Below are 17153 nucleotides of genomic sequence, written 5' to 3'. Positions count from 1 at the left end.
ATACATGCATGCATACATGCATACATACATACATGCATGCATACATACATATGTATAATTAAAGATATATAGATAGATGCAGACACATAGAAATAGATCTAGACAGATAGGTATAGAGATAGATAGATCTAGAAAGATAAATAGCGCCAGCTATCTAGATATCTATATCTACATATTGTCTCCCCAGATTAGAATGTAAACTTCTTGAGTATGTATGTAGAATGTATGAGTGGAATGTAAACTACCTTGAGGGTAGGAACTATTTCACTCTATCTCATTCTACACCTGTGGTGCCTACTACAGAGCCTGGTACATAAATGCGTTATCATTTATTCACGTATAATATGTGATAACTACATGGGGAAATTAGAGAGATATAGGACAAAGGTCAATGTGCAGCTGAGGGGTCTAATCATTACCAACCCAGGGGATCAGGGGAAGTTTCATGGAGGAAGTAGAATTTAAGATAAACTTGAAAAAAAAAGGCAGTATGGCGTAGTGGATAGAGAGCTAGCCTTAGAGTCAGCAAAGCCTGGGTTTAGGTCCTGCTGATACAGACCAGCTGTGTGACCTTGGTCAAGTAACCTCTCTGGGCCCCAGGTAACTCTGAAAGCCTACTGTTGCAGAGAAGGGACAGACCTACACAGACTCCCAACAGAGAGTTCTCTCCACACCAGTGAGATCACAGGGCCAGTCACTATTGCAATCTAAGAGATGGGCAGGAATTCAAAAGAAGAAAGGAAGGAAAAGCAGTCCATGTAGGGGGAAGTGTGAAAGCAAAGGAGGTGAGGCAGGAGAGCAGAGGGCACATCAGGAGAGCTGAGAATTGTTGAGTTTCTGAGAGCTCACAGAAAAAAACAATAATATTAGAGGAGGGAATGGTGCCAAAGTATTGAGAGCCTTGAATGCTAGGTAGAGAAGTCTGGCCTTCACCCCGGAGGCAAGTGGGAGCCACCGAAGATGATGGGTCGACTATTGATCAGGGATCGACTATTGATGAGGGATCAACTATTACTTACTATAGCAAGTTCATTCTCCTCTGTGGTCAGCTGTGACCTTAGTGATGACCCCAGCGTCATGCCAGGACACGACAAGGTCGATGTGAAGGAAACTGCAATAATAACACCTTTGATGGGAAGACCTTAAACACTGATCACTTACGCCCTCCTGCACACTCGCACCCTGTTTTCAGTACGAGGAACACTGTCCTTCACCCGGTGTCAGTCAAGACATGGACGTTAGCTGACCGGCCTACGGTTACCCATCCCCAAGAAGTCAGAAAAAAATTAGATGAATTTGACTCATTCGCCACCTTAGGATTCAGATGGACATTATAGAAGTGTACGCTGAACTTGGATTTCAATTCAACTCAACTCAAACAATTATGTACCTGCTATATGCCAAGAACTAAGCAAGGCATAGTGATACAAAGACAAAAACATAGTAACCTGGGGTACTTGCATTCTGTTGGAGGAGACAAAATGTGTATGTGTATGTGCCCATACATGTATGCATAGATACATTGTACACACACACACACACACACACACATTATACATATATAAACAAACATTTATAAATCACTTACGACATACCAGGCACTAGGCAAGACGTTGGTGATACAAAGACAAAATTAATCAGGCCCTGCCCTCGGGGAGATTACTTCTATTAGTAGATAACATGTCTATATCAATCAGAATTTATTAGGCACCTGCTATATACCAGGCATTCTGCAAGGCACTGGTGATACAAAGATGACCCTGCCCTCAGGGAACTTACACTCTACCAAGAGGATACAACGTGTATTCAGCAACATCAATACAAAGTAACATCAAAAGGGAGAGAACATTAAGAAAGGGATGGGAGTTGGCATCTCTATTAACAAGCATTTATTAAGTGCCTGCTATGTGCAGCTAAATGGCACAGTGGATAGAATGCCAGGTCTAAAGTTAGTTTGACCTGAGTTCAAATCCAGCCTCAAATACTTACTAGCTGTGTATGATCCTGGGCAAATCACTTAACTCTCTTTGCCTCGGTTTCCTCATCTGTAAAATAAGCTGGAGAAGGAAATAGCAAACCACTCTAGTATCTTTGCCAAGAAAACCCCAAAATGGGGTCACAAAGAGTCAGACACGACTAAAGTGACTGAATAACAAAAATGTGCCTGATGCTGTCCTAGAGAGTACAGGGACAAAAGCGAAACTGTTCCTGCCTTCAAGGAGCACACATTCTATGAGAAGAAAGAAGCCGTATAAACGTAAGCGTACACTAAAAACATTCAAGTTAACCTGGGGGGAGGCAGGGTGGCTCCAGCAGCTCCAGGGTTCAGGCAGTTTCCTGGAGAAGCCTTCTCCTGAGTGAACACACAGCTGGGATTCTCCAGGGGCATCTTCTCCCCTCTGAGGCTGGGCAGGTGTCATCATACCTTCCAGAGCCAGATTGGAGAATTGACTCTACTCTTTCTTCTCTGACATGGGCACTACCTTATTTTCAGGATTCTTCACCCTGATTCTAACTTCCATCCTCACCTTCACTGAATCCTGACCAATCTCCTGTCTGGAGGAATAAGGAAGAGAGTGTATTCAGGGAGACAAAATGATGGGACAGTGGTGATGGTGGTAAGGATGGGCACCAGACTGTGGGGCACAGGTTACCCCAGATTCTGCAAGAATGCAAAAGCATACCAGGTTTGCTGCAAGGAACAGTTCTCTGGGGAAGAGAGTGGGGACCTGCTTATCTGGAAATAAAGATGATGGGGGAGAGACTGGACTTATATTTTCACAAAGAAAGCAAAAAAAAAAAGCCCAAACAAAACAAAACCTAAACCTTCCAGGATGTCTCTTAAATGCAGTACTCTTAGGGAGGCATAGGAAGACATGTGAACTGATGCAAAGTGAAATAAGCAATAAATGATACACAGAATGATAGCAACAATATGAAAACAACTAAAACAGAAATGGGACCCAGGCTTGGCCCTGAAGAAGAGCTATGACAATGTACCTTTCCCTTTCTTCGAAAAGGTGGGGGGCTATAGATGCAGAATACTGCATATACCATTGGACTTATTTGGTGAGTTGGTTAGTTTTCTAAAATGGTTTTCCTCTCTTCTTTCTTTATCATTCTTTGTTATAAGAGATGACTCCCTGGGTGGGAAAGGGAGCGAAACCTAATAGGAAATGAAGGTGATGTGAAATTAAAATAACATATTAATATATAATATGAATAATAATAATGATATTAAATGAATATATATTATTTCAGTGAAAGAAAAGAAAAACTATCTTGGAATTTAGACAGGGCTCAATATTACCCTCTCTAACCTGCAAGGAAACGCCTGGGTGTTCCCTCATGAATCAGCCTCTGACCTATCTCATTATATTAGGAAGGGCATACAATTGTACGTTTGCACAATGTTAATAGCTATGATTCAGAAAGAGGGAAAAAAAATTAAAATGATGGTAACAACAGCTAGCATTTAGACAATAAGTTGAAGTTTGCAAAATGCTTAATGTACACCAACATGCAATATGCCATAACAGAGACAGTGCTGGACTTGGTGTCAAAAAGTACTGCGTTTAGATCCTGCTTCTGACATTTAATGGTTGTGTGATCCTACCTAATAAGTCACTTAACTTCTCTAAGACTCAGTTTCCCCTTTTGTAACATAGGGATAATAATGCCTGTGTATTACCTCAAAGGGCTGTTATGAGGCTCAACTGATCTAAAAGCTTTTATTAAGAGCCTACTATGTGACAGAAACTGGGGATGCAAAGACAAAAGTGAAGCAACAGTTCCTGCCTTCAAGGAGCTTACAATCTAGTCAAGAGACTCAAGTAAGATAACGTCCTATGTGGGCCACTGCAAACTTTAAAGGATAACGTGACTGTCAGTTATTCTCATGATCACCACTTTACGCCAACTGCCAGTGTTTGTTGAAGTAAACGAAATATGTGCATTCTGTATTTAGGTTCTATGGAAAGTGAGAAATTTAACAAGTACTATGCTTTTGTCCTTTTTTAGTTGCCAACGTCCAACTTCAAACAACAATAATAATCTCATATTTACACAGTACCTTAGTGTTTGCAAAGCTTTTCCATACATTATCTCATTAGATACAACAGCCCTTGAGGTAGGAGCTGTTTTCGTATCCATTTTACAGATGAGGTTATAATACTTGCCCAGGGTTACATAGATAATAAGTTTCTGAGGTGAGTTTCAATCCTGGATCTTACTGGTTCCAAGATCAGCAATTCTACCTAATAGACAATGATACTTATCCTTTATCTGTATTTAATTAAATCTCCTCTGATTACAGAGTATTCTTTTTTAAAATAATTTTTATTGATATCTGTTATTTTTATATCACTTCCCTCTTTCCTGTCCTACTCCCAGAGTGTTATCCTTTATAATAAAGGATAAATAAGGAGCAAAATTAATCCATATATCAAAAAGGTATGATGCAGCGTTCCATGTCCATAGTCCCGCATCACTGCAAAATGAGGGACTGGTGTCAACGGTAAATTTTATATAAAAATTGGTGTCCCAAGTAGGACTATTAAATTCCTTTCCTCTGAAGTAGTCTTCTTAGAGCCAATGGGGAAACAGGTATATAGCTAGTAATGAATCAATGGTACAGATAGGGGGTTTGGAATTATTTAGACACAAAGGTGAGTAGGAGGCAGCTCCTACATTAAGTCTTTCTTGATTTTCCTCAGCTCTTAGTGTTTGTTCCCTCTTGACATTTCTTTTTCATTTTGTCTGAAAGCACGATTGCAGTTTCTGATTTTTTTAGGTTTAGCTGATGCATATTAAATCTTGTTCTAGCACCTCATTTTTATTCTATGCATTTCTTTTCTTTTTAGGTGTGTTTCTTAAAGGATTGTGGATTTGTTTTCTTAGCACATCTGTCACTCATTTTGTGGGATTGTTTAATCCATTCACACTTAAAGTTATTAGAGTTATATCAATATTTTTCTTTGTCTCTACTATTTTTTTATGAATTAGAGATTTTGTTTGTTTTTCCTCTTCTTCTGTAAAGACATTTATTTTCTATAGTTTTGTACATGTTGTTTCCTTCAAGAAGAATGTAAATTCCTTGAGATTAGGAACAATCTTGCTTTTCTTTTTATATCTCCACTGCCTGGCAGATGGGAGGTGTTTAACAAATATTTGAATTGAATTGAATGAGTGAGGGCAGCACAGTACTATTGAAAGAGCACTAGATTTGCTTTCAAAGAGCCTGAGTTCAGATCCTGTTTTTGATGCTTTACCTATATGACCTTGAACAAGTCACTGAGTCTTAGTCTCATTTATAAAAGGAGAGGGTTGGAGTAGAGGACCCCTAAAGTGCTTTCCAGCTCTCAGTTAATGATCCTGTGACATGACACTTCCTGGATCCATGACCCTGACCAAGTCACCTTCCATCTCTGGGCCTCAGTTTCTCCATCTGTAAAGTGAGGGCACTGGACTAAATGGTATGTCTGAGGTTTCTTCTAGTTCTAACTCCATGATCCTATGTATCTCACAGTGAGAAGTAGAAATAAGGCACTTATTTAGTTCTATCCAGGCTTCAAGGATCCATGATTTCACTGGAGTGGGCAATCCCTCCACCCAATGTGGATCTCAACACATCTCACACCTGAGTGTGGACAAGAAGCCTGCCTCTTCATAAGTTGCCATGGCTGAAAAAAATTCACCGACTGGAAGTCAACCTTCTTTGTTGACACGCAGTAGTGAGCACTGCCAAACAGGAAGAATCAATCGGATATGTGTTCATTCAGTCTGTCCCTGGCTTCGTTATTCAAAAGATTTTATGTTCCTAGAGTTAGTTAGCCATCTGCCGCCTGGTTACAGGTATTAAGTTGTGTAAACCTAACAATGTGCATAAAGAGAAAAAAAGAGTCAAATAATGGCACATAAAGCTTTTCTAGGGTGTTTTTCATTGAGCAGAAGGGCAAATATGTCACAGATATGACTGCTGGAGCAAGAAAAACAAATCCCATTTTTGTAAGGTTTTAAAGTTTGAGAAGTACCTTCCTTGTAACACCCCTGTGTGGTTTGGAAGTGCACGTTTGCTTATGTCCATTTTACAGAGGAAGAAACTGAATGAAGTGACTTCTGTGCCCAAGGTTATAAAGCTAAGGTTGTGACTGGAATACTGGTTTGCCATTTTCTTCTTCAGTGGATTAAGGCAAACAGAAGTTAAATGACTTGCCCAGGGTCACACAGCTAGTAAGTGTTTGAGGCCAGATTTAAACTCAGGTCTTCCTGACTCCAGGCCCAGTGATCTACCTGCTTAGCTACCTAGCTCAGATGGAATGTTTAATGTGGGAGGAACAGCAAACAGGTCAGTTCAACTGGACCATTTTTGTTGTTCATTCATTTCAGTTGTATCCGACTCTTTGTGGCACCATTTGGAGCTTTTTTTTTGGCAAAGATACATTTCCTTCTCTAGTTCATTTTATAGATGAGGAAACTGAGGCAAACAAGGTTAGGTGATTTGCCCAGGGTCACCCAGCTAGGAAGTGTCCAAGGTCACATTTGAACTTGGGTCTCCTTGACTCTATCTACGAGCATTCTATCCACTGTGCCACCTAGCTGCGCCCTGACTGGACCACAGAGTCCACGAAAGGGAGTAATGTTTAATAAGGATAGAAAGGTACAACTACTATTACTACTAGCTAGCATTTATATGGCACTTTAAGGCTTGCAAAGCACTTTGTAAATATTATCTCATTAGATCCTCACAACAACTCAGAGAGTTAGAGGCTATTATTAGTCCCATTTTATAGATAAGGAAACTGAGGCAGAGAGCAGCTAAGTCACCTGCCCAGCGTCACATTACTCATAAGGGTCCAGTACTCTAGGTACCTGTACTCCCTAGCTGTCTGGGCAGACTGGAGCCTCTGTCTAAATCAGAACCATATAATAAAGGCCAAATAGAGGACTCTGAATTAGGCAATAGGGAGCCAGAGGACCTTTGTGAGCAGGGGAGTGATACAGACCTATGTTTCAGGAATATAAATTCTGAAGTTTTGGGGAGGATAATGGATTGGGTAGAGGTGATGTAGACCAGAGGGAAGAAGGTCATGCGATGATCCAGGGAAAGGTAATGAGGCCAGAAGGTGGTGGCCATGAAAGGAGAGAATAGAAAAGAAATGAGAAATGTCATAACTCATACTGGGAGGGATTAACACGCAATGGGAAGGATTCTGTCCATTCTAAAGCAGGGACATTCACATTTATAGAATTATAAACTATCTCTAAGCAGGAACAATAAGGTCCCACCCCTGGAAAGACAAAACAAAGCCTCAAAACGACTATAAGCTTTATTAAGGACAACTATAATCAAAGGTTACATTTACACAGTGACTTATAGTCACAAGACACGCCCCCAACTGCCTGCTGTAATTGAGTTTTTGACCTAGAGGACCTAGGTTTCAGTGCTGGCTTTATCTTCAACTAGTTGTAGGACTCTAGGCTAATCACCTCCCCTCTGTGGGTCTCAGTTTCCTCATCTGTACTTTGAAGGCTTTGGATCAGAACAGGGATTCTTAACCTTTTTTTAATGTCTTAGACCCCTTCGGCAATCTGGAGAAACTTGTGGACCTCTTCTTAAATAACTGAAGGAAATGCTAAATTTCAGTTAGAAGTTAATGAAAATAAAGATATCATTTCTTTTTTCCTCTCTATGTTCATGGACCTCTTGAAATCTATCCCTAGACCTCAAGGGTGTCCATGTAACCCAGGCTAAGTAAGAACCCCTGCACCAGATGAACTTAAGGGCCCTTCCAGCTCTGGCATTCTCTGTTCTAAGGTTCCCTTCCAGCTCTGACATTCCATGTTCTAAGGTTCCTCCCAGCTCTGCCATTCCTTGTTCTAAGGTCTTTCTCAGCTCTGACGTTCCCCTTTCTAAGGTCTCACCCCAACAGCTCCTAACTCTAGGAGCCTTTTCATGTGATCTCATGTGATTATCACAACCTACCTTGAAGGTAGGTGGAGGAGGTGTCATCATTCCCATTTTGCAGATGAGAAAATTAACTCAAGCTCACAAGGCTCATCACTGGCAGAACCAGCATGAAAGCCCAGGGCTCCTGATTCCCAATTTAGTGTGGAAAAGCCTCATGGTTGTACAAAGTCACAGGACCATAGATCTAGAGAGCTGGAATTATCCTCTGAGGGCCCTCATCTGGCCTAAGCTTCTTATTTCGTCGAGGATGATACTGAGACTCAGGGAGGTTGTGACTCCCCCAAGGTCACATGGGTAAGATGCTTCAGAGGCAGAATCTAACCCCACACTCTCTGATTTAGGGCTCCTTACTCTATGAGAATATCTAATCCTTTAAGCCCCATTGAACTACTATAGAAAGTTAAAAACAAAAACAAAAACCTTTGATCATCTCTGGACATGTTTTGGGCTTATTGGCTGAAGCTGTGTGGAGACCCTCACCTAACCTCCAACTCCACCAGTTACTTACTAGCTAGGAAACCATGAATGCTTCAGACCTCAGTCTTTCCATCTACATAATGGGCATAATACAGAGCAATTATTCTTCGCCTACTTGTCCCCAACACTTGGCATGTACTTTAAACCAAGTTGACAAGAATTTATTAAGCACATGCTATATGCCTGGCACTGTCCTAAGTTTGGTTTGGTCATTTCAGTCACGGCCAACTCTTCATGACCCCCTTTAGAGTTTTCTTGGCAAAGATATTGGAGGAGTTTGCAATTTCCTCCTACAATTCATTTGACAGATGAGGAAATTGAGGCAAATGGGGTTAAGTGACTTGCCCAGGGTCACACTGCTAGTAAGTGTCTGAGGCCAGTTTTGAAATCAGGTCTTTCTGACTCCAAGCCCAGAGCTCTATTTACTGTGCCACCTTGTTGCCTATAAATAGGCTAAATTTAGCCCATCTCTTCCTCACTTAAATCCAATTCAAGTGCAAGTCAAGACATCGCCCATGACATCATTGGTCCTCTTTGGAAATGAAAGACAAACAACAATAATATGTGATAAATTAGAGATAATCAATAGAGGGAGGGCACCAGATGCATTTCCTCCTCATTGAACCTCTTTTTTTTTCTTTCAGTGCACAGCTCAGATAGCACCTCCGATGTGAGAATCAATAGTATAATTGTATTATTAGTGCTCAATCCCTTTTACAACCATTTTGGATTGCTCTGTATATAGACGCACACACACATACATACAAAGTACATATCTGTGGACAAGTCATATAACTTCCCAGTAGAATATAAGATCCTTGAGGGCTGGGGCAGTTTTTTTTTTGTCATTGTATTCTCAGTGCTTGGTACAGAGCATGCTATCAATTTTCATTGTTGTCAAGTTGAGTTGATCTGAGGAAATCCAGCAAAAAAAAAGGTTTTAGTGTATGTATAAAAACTTTTTTAATGTATGTATTGTGTATATATTTTGTGTGTATACACATAACTTTGTGTATGTATAAAAAGTAGTCATTAACGTGCCCATTCCACAGATGAGTTTTAAAGATAATAAACTATCATCTAGCAAGTGCTTTGAACTCCTTGCCTGTAGACCCAGAACTCATAAAAATAACAGATGCCACTCACAGCTATTAAAGGTTTTATAAAGCACTTTACATTCATTTAGTCACTTAATCCATACTACAGTGTTGTAAAGGCGGCACTTCAGCTATTCATATTTTCATTTTATGGATGAGGAAACTGAGGCAAACAAGGTTACATGACTTGTGCAGGGTCACACAGTAAATATCTGAGGCCAGATTTTGAACTCAGGAAGACCTGAGCACTCTATCCACTGTGCCACCTAGCTGATAACTGATAATTAATATCAATTGATTGATACTTATTTTATAATCTTATTCTTATCATCTTCTTCAGTGGAATTCAGATAGAAAGGGTGCAAGGACAAGTCACTTTCCCGCTCTTAGTCCTTTATGTTTAATGTTAGAATATCTGCTTTTTGTTGTTGAGTGAGCATCACTGCGGAAGATCGTTTGCTATGGCCTCACTACCAGTTTGTTCAGGGCAGGAGCAGACAGGAGGTTGGGCGTGATAGTCAGCTCCTCTTGTTTCCACGTGATTTTGGTTTGATTTTTTAATGAACCATATTGGTTGTTATAATGATTAAACATTATTCCACTCCATGCATTCTTTGGTCCAGGCAAACTGGCCTTCTTCCGATTCCTTGAACGTGGCCTTCCATCTCCTATCTCCTTTGAGTTCCTTTGCACTGGCTCTAACCCATGACTGGGACACACTCCTTCCTCTTTGCTGCCTCCAAATTCCATCTTCCCCCAAGATTCCCCCCCAGCATTCTCTCCTAAGGGAGGGCTTTCTAACAGACCCAGCCACTAGTACCTCCTCCCTAAATTATCTTGTATTTCCTTAATATACCTGATATATTGGATGTTATTTCTTCTAATAGAGAGTGATCAGCATTTAGTTTTTTGCCCACATATCTTTAGCATTTAGCACAGTGAATGAAGGAATAAATGAATGAATGAACAAATAAAACATTCATTATATGCTTACTATGTGATAAGTGCTGGACATGCAAATGTGAAAGACCTCCGTGTGTGGCACACAGTAGGCACTCTAGCACACAGTAGGAATTTAACAAGTGTTTACTGATTGATTTATAGTAAAGGGGTGCAGTTAGGCCAGCGGGTGGGAATTTGTCCAAAGCAGTTGTACCATGTGACCAACAAAAATCACAGAAACCCTGAGATCTGTTGGAAAGCTGACACACCAGTATGGCAAAGAATAGTAACAACAGCAACCATATTTACATAATGCTTTAAGGCTTACCAAGTACTCCGCATAACAAGCTGCTACTGTGGATACTATTAGCCCTATTTTACAGATGGATGAGGAAATCAACCAGCCAACCAACAAGCATTTATTAAGCACTGGAAGTCCAAAGAAAAAGCAAAGACAGCCCCGGCCCTCAAGGAGCTTAAAACATGTAAAACATTACATATGTATGAGAGAGAAGGGGAGTAGATGAAAGCAAACAAGATCAGAGAGGTAAAGTGACTTGCCTGGGGTCACACAGCTAGTAAGTGTCAGAGGAACATAAGAGGTACCTGCTATATAAGAGGTGCATAATAAATGCTAATTGACAGACTGATTGAGAGGCAGTATTTGATGCCAACTGATCAAGAAGCACCTGCTACGTGCTAGGCACATGGGCAGCTAGCTGGTACAGTGGAGAGAGTGCTGGTCCCAAAGTTGGGAAGACTCGCCTTCCTGAGTTTAAATCTGACCTCAGACACTTACTAGCTGTGTGACCCTGGGTATGTCACTTAACCCTCTTTGCCTCAGTTTCCTCATCTGTAAAATGAACTGGAAAAAGAAATAGCAAACCATTCCAGTATCTTTGCCAAGAAAACCCCAAATGGGGTCACAAAGAGTCAAACATGACTGAACAACAACAAAAAAGGTACAGTACTAGGATGGATCTATTTATCTCTATCTACATACATACGAATACATACACACACACACAGACATATACAAATGTATATACAAAATATGTGTATATGTATATTATGTTTGTGTGTACACACACACACACACACAGATATATACATATATATATGCTGGGGATACAAGTACAGAGAATGAAACAATCTCTTCTTGCACAGAGTTTACATTCTTCTGGGAGAAATAATATGTGCACACATGAGTCCATGCAGAATTTATACAATATAAATACAAGCTTCTTTGGGGAGGGGAATCAAAAAAGGCTTTAAGTGAGTTTTGGAGTGAACCTGGCCATAAAGCAGTGTAGCCTCTGAATCAACTTGGTGGACACCAACGGGCTGTAGGTATAGAGGCAGGTGAGGACAGCCAAAGTGATCGTGGGAGGCAGCATTTGGCCTGGAATGTGTATGAAAAGAGACTGGGGGCAGCCAGGTGGCACAGTGGATAGAGCACTGGCCCTGGAGTCAGGAGGACCTGAGTTCAAATCCGGCCTCAGACACATAACACTAGCTGTGTGACCCTGGGCAAGTCACTTCACCTAATTGCCTAACCAAAAAAAAAAAAATAAAAAGGGAGACTGGCTAAAGCCAGCTAAGGGGAAGTGGCCAGTCCTGTGCCAGCGATGGAAAAGTGAAGACATTCTGGAGTCCTGAGCAACAGGGAGCAGCATCATTAATGGGATGAGGTTGGGAAACCTTAAATGGACTAGAAGTGCATATGACTCCGGGGAGAGATCTGTTCAATTACGAACAGTTATTACTCTGCTGCTAATCTATGGCCTCTACCAAGCACCTTGAATCTGGGTGGCTCAGAGATTTTTTTTTTTTTCTTACAAACATCTCATTTGTGCTAATAAAATCCCACTGTGTGAGGTAGGGAAGGTGTTATTGTCCTCATGTTACAGATGGGGAAACTGTGGGATAGAGAGGCCAGCTGACACATCCGAACGAAGGCTGGAAAAAGAATCCAAATTCTGTCTGTCTCCCATCTGGAATGTTCCTTCCACCAGCCAGATCACAAAACCTCTCCTCCCCACCTTCCCCATTGGTTCTAGACAGAAAAGAGTCATAGGTTACTAGATCTCAAGCTAGAAGGGACCTCAGAGGCTTTCTGGACCAACCCTCTCCTTTTACAGAGGAGGGAAACTGAGGTACAGGGACATGATCTAATTTAGGATTACAGGATCAGAGAGAGAGAGAGTAGAAAGGAGGCCATCCAGCCTAATCCTCTCATTTTACAGGTGAGGAAACTGAGCCCCAGGGAGAAGGAGTGACTTAGGATCAAAGACCTAGAACCGAAAAAGATCTCAAAGGTCATCCAGTGCAGCTCCCTAGTTTTAGAGATAAGCAGAAAAAAGGCACAGGAAGGTTAATCAACTAGCCTGAAGTCACACATGGTACAAATCTTGGAGGCTGGATTTGAACTCGGGACCTTTGACTTCAAATCTAGAGATGTTTCCAGGGCACCATAGGAGCTCAGTTTCATTACCCAGAACAAGCAGAACACAAGTAATTTATTTTGAGGAAATACCCTGAAACTGATAGGACACACTCTAGAACCCAGTGAGACAGGATAGTACAACAGAAAGAGAATTGGAGCGTGAGGACCTGGGTTTACCTGTTACCTGTGTGACTCTAGGTAAGTCAATCCTCCTCTCTCTGGGCCTCCTTTTCCCCTGGAAATTGAGGGAGCTGCAGTAGACAATCTCTTAGGTCCCATTCAGCTTTAAATCTCTAATCCTCTCTCTAAACTTTGCTCTTGCAAACAATTTCTTCTTGTGGTTAGGGTGTAACAGCTCCTGTCTCTTGGCACCAGGACCATTCACCCAAAGGCAAGGTCAGAGTTGACACCTATTTCTGCTCCCCTTCCCTGCCCAAAGTGAGCCATCCTGTGGTTTCTGTCGGGAAGAGAAAGCTAACTCTGAGAGACAACTCTAGAGGGGATTTGAGGAGGGTAGTGTAGCGCAAAGAGGATTTGGAATTAGAGGTCCTGGGTTTGAATTCTGGCTGTATGCCTTATTAGCTGTGTGACTTTAGACAAGTCACTTCACCTCTATGGGTGTCAGTTTCCCCATCTGTAAAATGAATAGGTTGGATTAGATCCTCTCCAAGGTTCCTTTTCAGCTCAAGAACCTCAGGCTAGATGACCCTGGACCCTGGCAGATCCTGGCTTTGTCTCCCCAGTCCCTAAAGATGAAAGGAGCCAGGGAGGAAGGGAGGGGGTAGTGGAAGGAAGGAAAGGAGCAGGCAGCAAGAAGGAGAAGAAGTAAGAAGGAGGGAGGGGACAATGAGAAGGAGGGAGGAGCAGTGAAAGAGGAGGGAGGGGGCAAAGAGGAGAGGAGAGATGGGCAGTAAGAAGGACAGAGGGCCAATGGAAAAGAGGGGGGGCTATGAGAAGGGAGAAAGGGGCCATTTAGGAGGAGGTAGGGGGCAGTGAAAAGGAAGGAGAGGGCAAGAAGAGGGAGAGAGGGATGGTCAGTAAGAAGGTTAGAGGGTCAGTGAGATGTAGGGAGGGAAGAGGAGTAAAAAAGAGGCAGGGGGCAATGAGAGGGAGGGAGGGAGGGGGCAATGAGAGGGACGGGGGCCAGTGAGAGGGACGGCAGCGAAAGGGATGGAGGGGCAGTGAGAAGCAGGGAGGGGGTAGAAAGAAGGAGGGAGGGGGCAGTGAGAGGGACGGAGGGGCAGTGAGAAGGAGGGAGGGGCAGTGAAAGGGAAGGAGGGGGCAGTGAGGAGGGAGGGAAGGAGGGGAGCGGGAGGGGCCCCTCTAGCTGGTACCTGGGGGCTGTCCTGCAATGCCTCTTCCAGCAGCAACTTGTCCACGGCGGGCATGGTGCTTGGTCGGGCTGCTGCCCGGGTGCTGTCCGTCTCCCGGGGGGCCGCGGCAGCAGCCGCCGCAGCTGCTCTCAGTGACACGTAGGGCTCCCAGCTGTGGCTGCCGGACCCGGAGCCAGCGTCCGGCGGCGGCTGCGGGGGCCTGGGATTCTCTCCCCAGCGCACGAGCAGCTGGGGCTGTCTCGGAGCCGCCCTGGGCTCAGACACTCAGTGGCCGCGGCGGACAGCGGAGCCCACCCCTCGGTGCCCCGTCGATCTGCCTGCCAGCCTGCTCGTAGCACCCCTCCCTCCCTCCCTCCCCAAGCTCCTCCCCCGCAGCCCGGACTCCTGCCAGGAGAAGAATCAACAGGAAGTGTGGCGGTCCTCGGTCCTGATGGGAAGTGTGGCCGGCCAGGCCTCCTCCTACGCCGGAGCCCTCAGGGCCAGTCCTGCCTGCTTCTGCCCTCCACGAGCTCGGAGGACAGGAGCCTGAGCAGAGGGGACGCTCAGCCTTCACCTTCTGTAAACTCTAGGACGGCCGGGCTGGGAAGACTTTGGCACATTGTATACTCTGTAGCAACTTAGAGGAAATAGAATGTTAACAGTAGGAGGGGCCTTAGAACTTAGAATGGTCGTGTAGCAACCTAGAAAATAGAATGTTAACAGTGGGAGGGGCCTTAGAACGTGGAAACTAGGTAACAATTTAGGAAAAAGAATGTAATGTTGGGAAGGTCTTCAGAGTAGAGTATTAAAACCTTTTTGTATCATGGTTCCCTTGGGCAGTCTGGTGAAACCTATGATCCCTATCTCAGAATAATATTTTTTAAATATATAAAATAAAATATATACGATCAAAACGGAAACCAATTATATTGAATTACAGTTTTAATTGAATTATTAATTTAAAAAAAAGTTCGTGGATCCCAGGTTAATAATCCCTGCAAATGCTATTTAGAAGACTAAAATGTCCATATCTTTTGACCCAGAGATTCCAACACGAAGCATATCCCTCAAGGAGGTCCTTGATAAAAAAAAAGGAAGCCTCCACATACACTATGTATTTATAGCAGAAGTTTTTGTGGTGGCAAAAAACTAGAAACAAAGACGATGCCTACCATTTGGGGGATGATTAAACAAATTGTGATCCACGAATGGAATATTGCTGTGCTGTAAGAAGTGATGACTATAACAGCTATAAAGAAGCATTGGAAGATTTATTTCAACTAATGCAGAGTGAAATAAGCAAGACCGAGAAAACAATATGCACAATGACAACTAGGATGGAAAGCTAATGATATAAATGAAAAGAACAATTGAAAATAAATACAGAAAAATTACAAAGAACAAGATTGGCTCCCAAAAAGAAAATAAAAGAAGACACTTCCCTCCCCCCCAATCCTTGGTAGAGATAAAGCATCCACAGGTATGGAACATTCATTGTATGTATTCTAAGATTTTTTTTGGTATGTTGATTGGTTTTGATTATTTTTCTCTCCTATTTTTCTTTTTAATTAAAACAATCTTATTTATTAAGGAGGGCTCTCTGTGAGGAAGAGGAGGAAGGGGTACAAGGAGAAATTTAGGTGATATAAAAACAAAAGATAGCAATAAAATTTATTTTTTAAAAATGCCATGTAGTAACTTGGAAAATTAGTAAAATGTTAATGTTAGGAAGTCCTTTAGAACACAGGATATTAGAGGACAGAATATTTAACCTTAGATGACAGAATAAGGAATGTTTCAAAGGAAAGGAATCTTAAAACAATACAACGTTATCAAATAAAATGTTAGAAGTGAAAAGGTCCTGAGGTCACAGAATCTTAGCATGTATGATAGCTGACATTTATATAGTGCTTTCTATATTTATTAGCTCATTTGATCTCCGTAACAACCCTGGGAAGTGCTATTATTATCTCTGTTTTACAAATGAGGAAACAGAGGCAGAGAGAGGTTAAATGACCTGTCCAGGCTTATGCAACTAGTAAGTGTCTGAAGTAGGATCAAACTCAGGTCTTCCTGTATCCAAGAACAGTCCATAACACCACCTAGATTCCATAGACTGTCCAGTTGGAAAGAATCTAAGATCATAGAACACAGAAGGTGGTTGCTAGAAGGAAACTTAGAACATAGAACGTTAGAACTGGAAGGAAAATGAGATCATAGAATGTTATAGAATACACACTGTTAAAATTGCAAGGAACCTTAGAGGTTATCTAAGATTCATAGTATATTAGAACTGGACAAGACATTGAATTTCTGGGGGCTTCAGTTTCCTTGTCTGTCAAATATGAGAGTTGGACTCCATGACCTCTAAGGTCACTTCCAACTCTAAATCTACGACCCTAAGATTGTTGGATGCTAGCTGGGAAGGCAGGAAGGACAGGAGTGACTAGAAGTTGTAGGAGGTCAGAGAATAGGGTCAGGAGGGCTGAGGCTCAGAGGGAGCTGGTAAGATAGGAGGTTATGGTCAGATAGAAGAATTTCTGAGTTATGGACTGGGGAGGTGGGACACTTGTGGCAGGCTGGGTCATGGAAGATGATGAGTGTACAACAGGACAATATCCTGTCATACCCTCCCCAGTAACTGCGGCAATGCGGGTTTGATTGTTATTTCCTGAGATCAAGGGTAAGATAGTGGAGTGTGACTGGATCTAGCCCTATTGTCCTAATTACTATTTCTTGAACATTGCACACACACATTTAGAATCCCTGGCTTCCTTCAAGACTCACCTGGAATCCCACCTTCTGCAGAAAGCCTTCCCCATTGCCCTATCTGCTAGGATGATCCCCCCTGAAGTTATCTTCCTTCTACACAGCACATAGTCTGCATGTATATATGTAAATGTCTCCCT

The 17153-nt window shown here is 42.4% G+C and overlaps 1 protein-coding gene across 2 annotated transcripts in view; it reads right to left on the bottom strand.

The window, feature by feature from the left end:
• Nucleotides 1-14526, bottom strand: part of APPL2 (adaptor protein, phosphotyrosine interacting with PH domain and leucine zipper 2) — an 82862-nt gene extending 68336 nt beyond the window's left edge. The window contains exon 1 of one of the 2 annotated variants that reach the window (XM_027873027.1): nucleotides 14266-14526. In XM_027873027.1, coding sequence (XP_027728828.1) covers nucleotides 14266-14319 — 54 coding nt within the window. In that variant the 5' untranslated portion in view covers nucleotides 14320-14526. The remainder of the gene's footprint in view (nucleotides 1-14265) is intronic. The other variant, XM_027873017.1, reaches the window with a different exon arrangement.
• Nucleotides 14527-17153: the final 2627 nt, after the last annotated feature.

The sequence above is a fragment of the Vombatus ursinus genome, unplaced genomic scaffold, assembly GCF_900497805.2.
Source record: "Vombatus ursinus unplaced genomic scaffold, bare-nosed wombat genome assembly UNPS02003292.1, whole genome shotgun sequence".
NCBI lineage: Eukaryota > Metazoa > Chordata > Mammalia > Diprotodontia > Vombatidae > Vombatus > Vombatus ursinus.
Note: the sequence above shows the minus strand (reverse complement) of the source record. Positions and strands in the feature narration are given on the sequence as shown.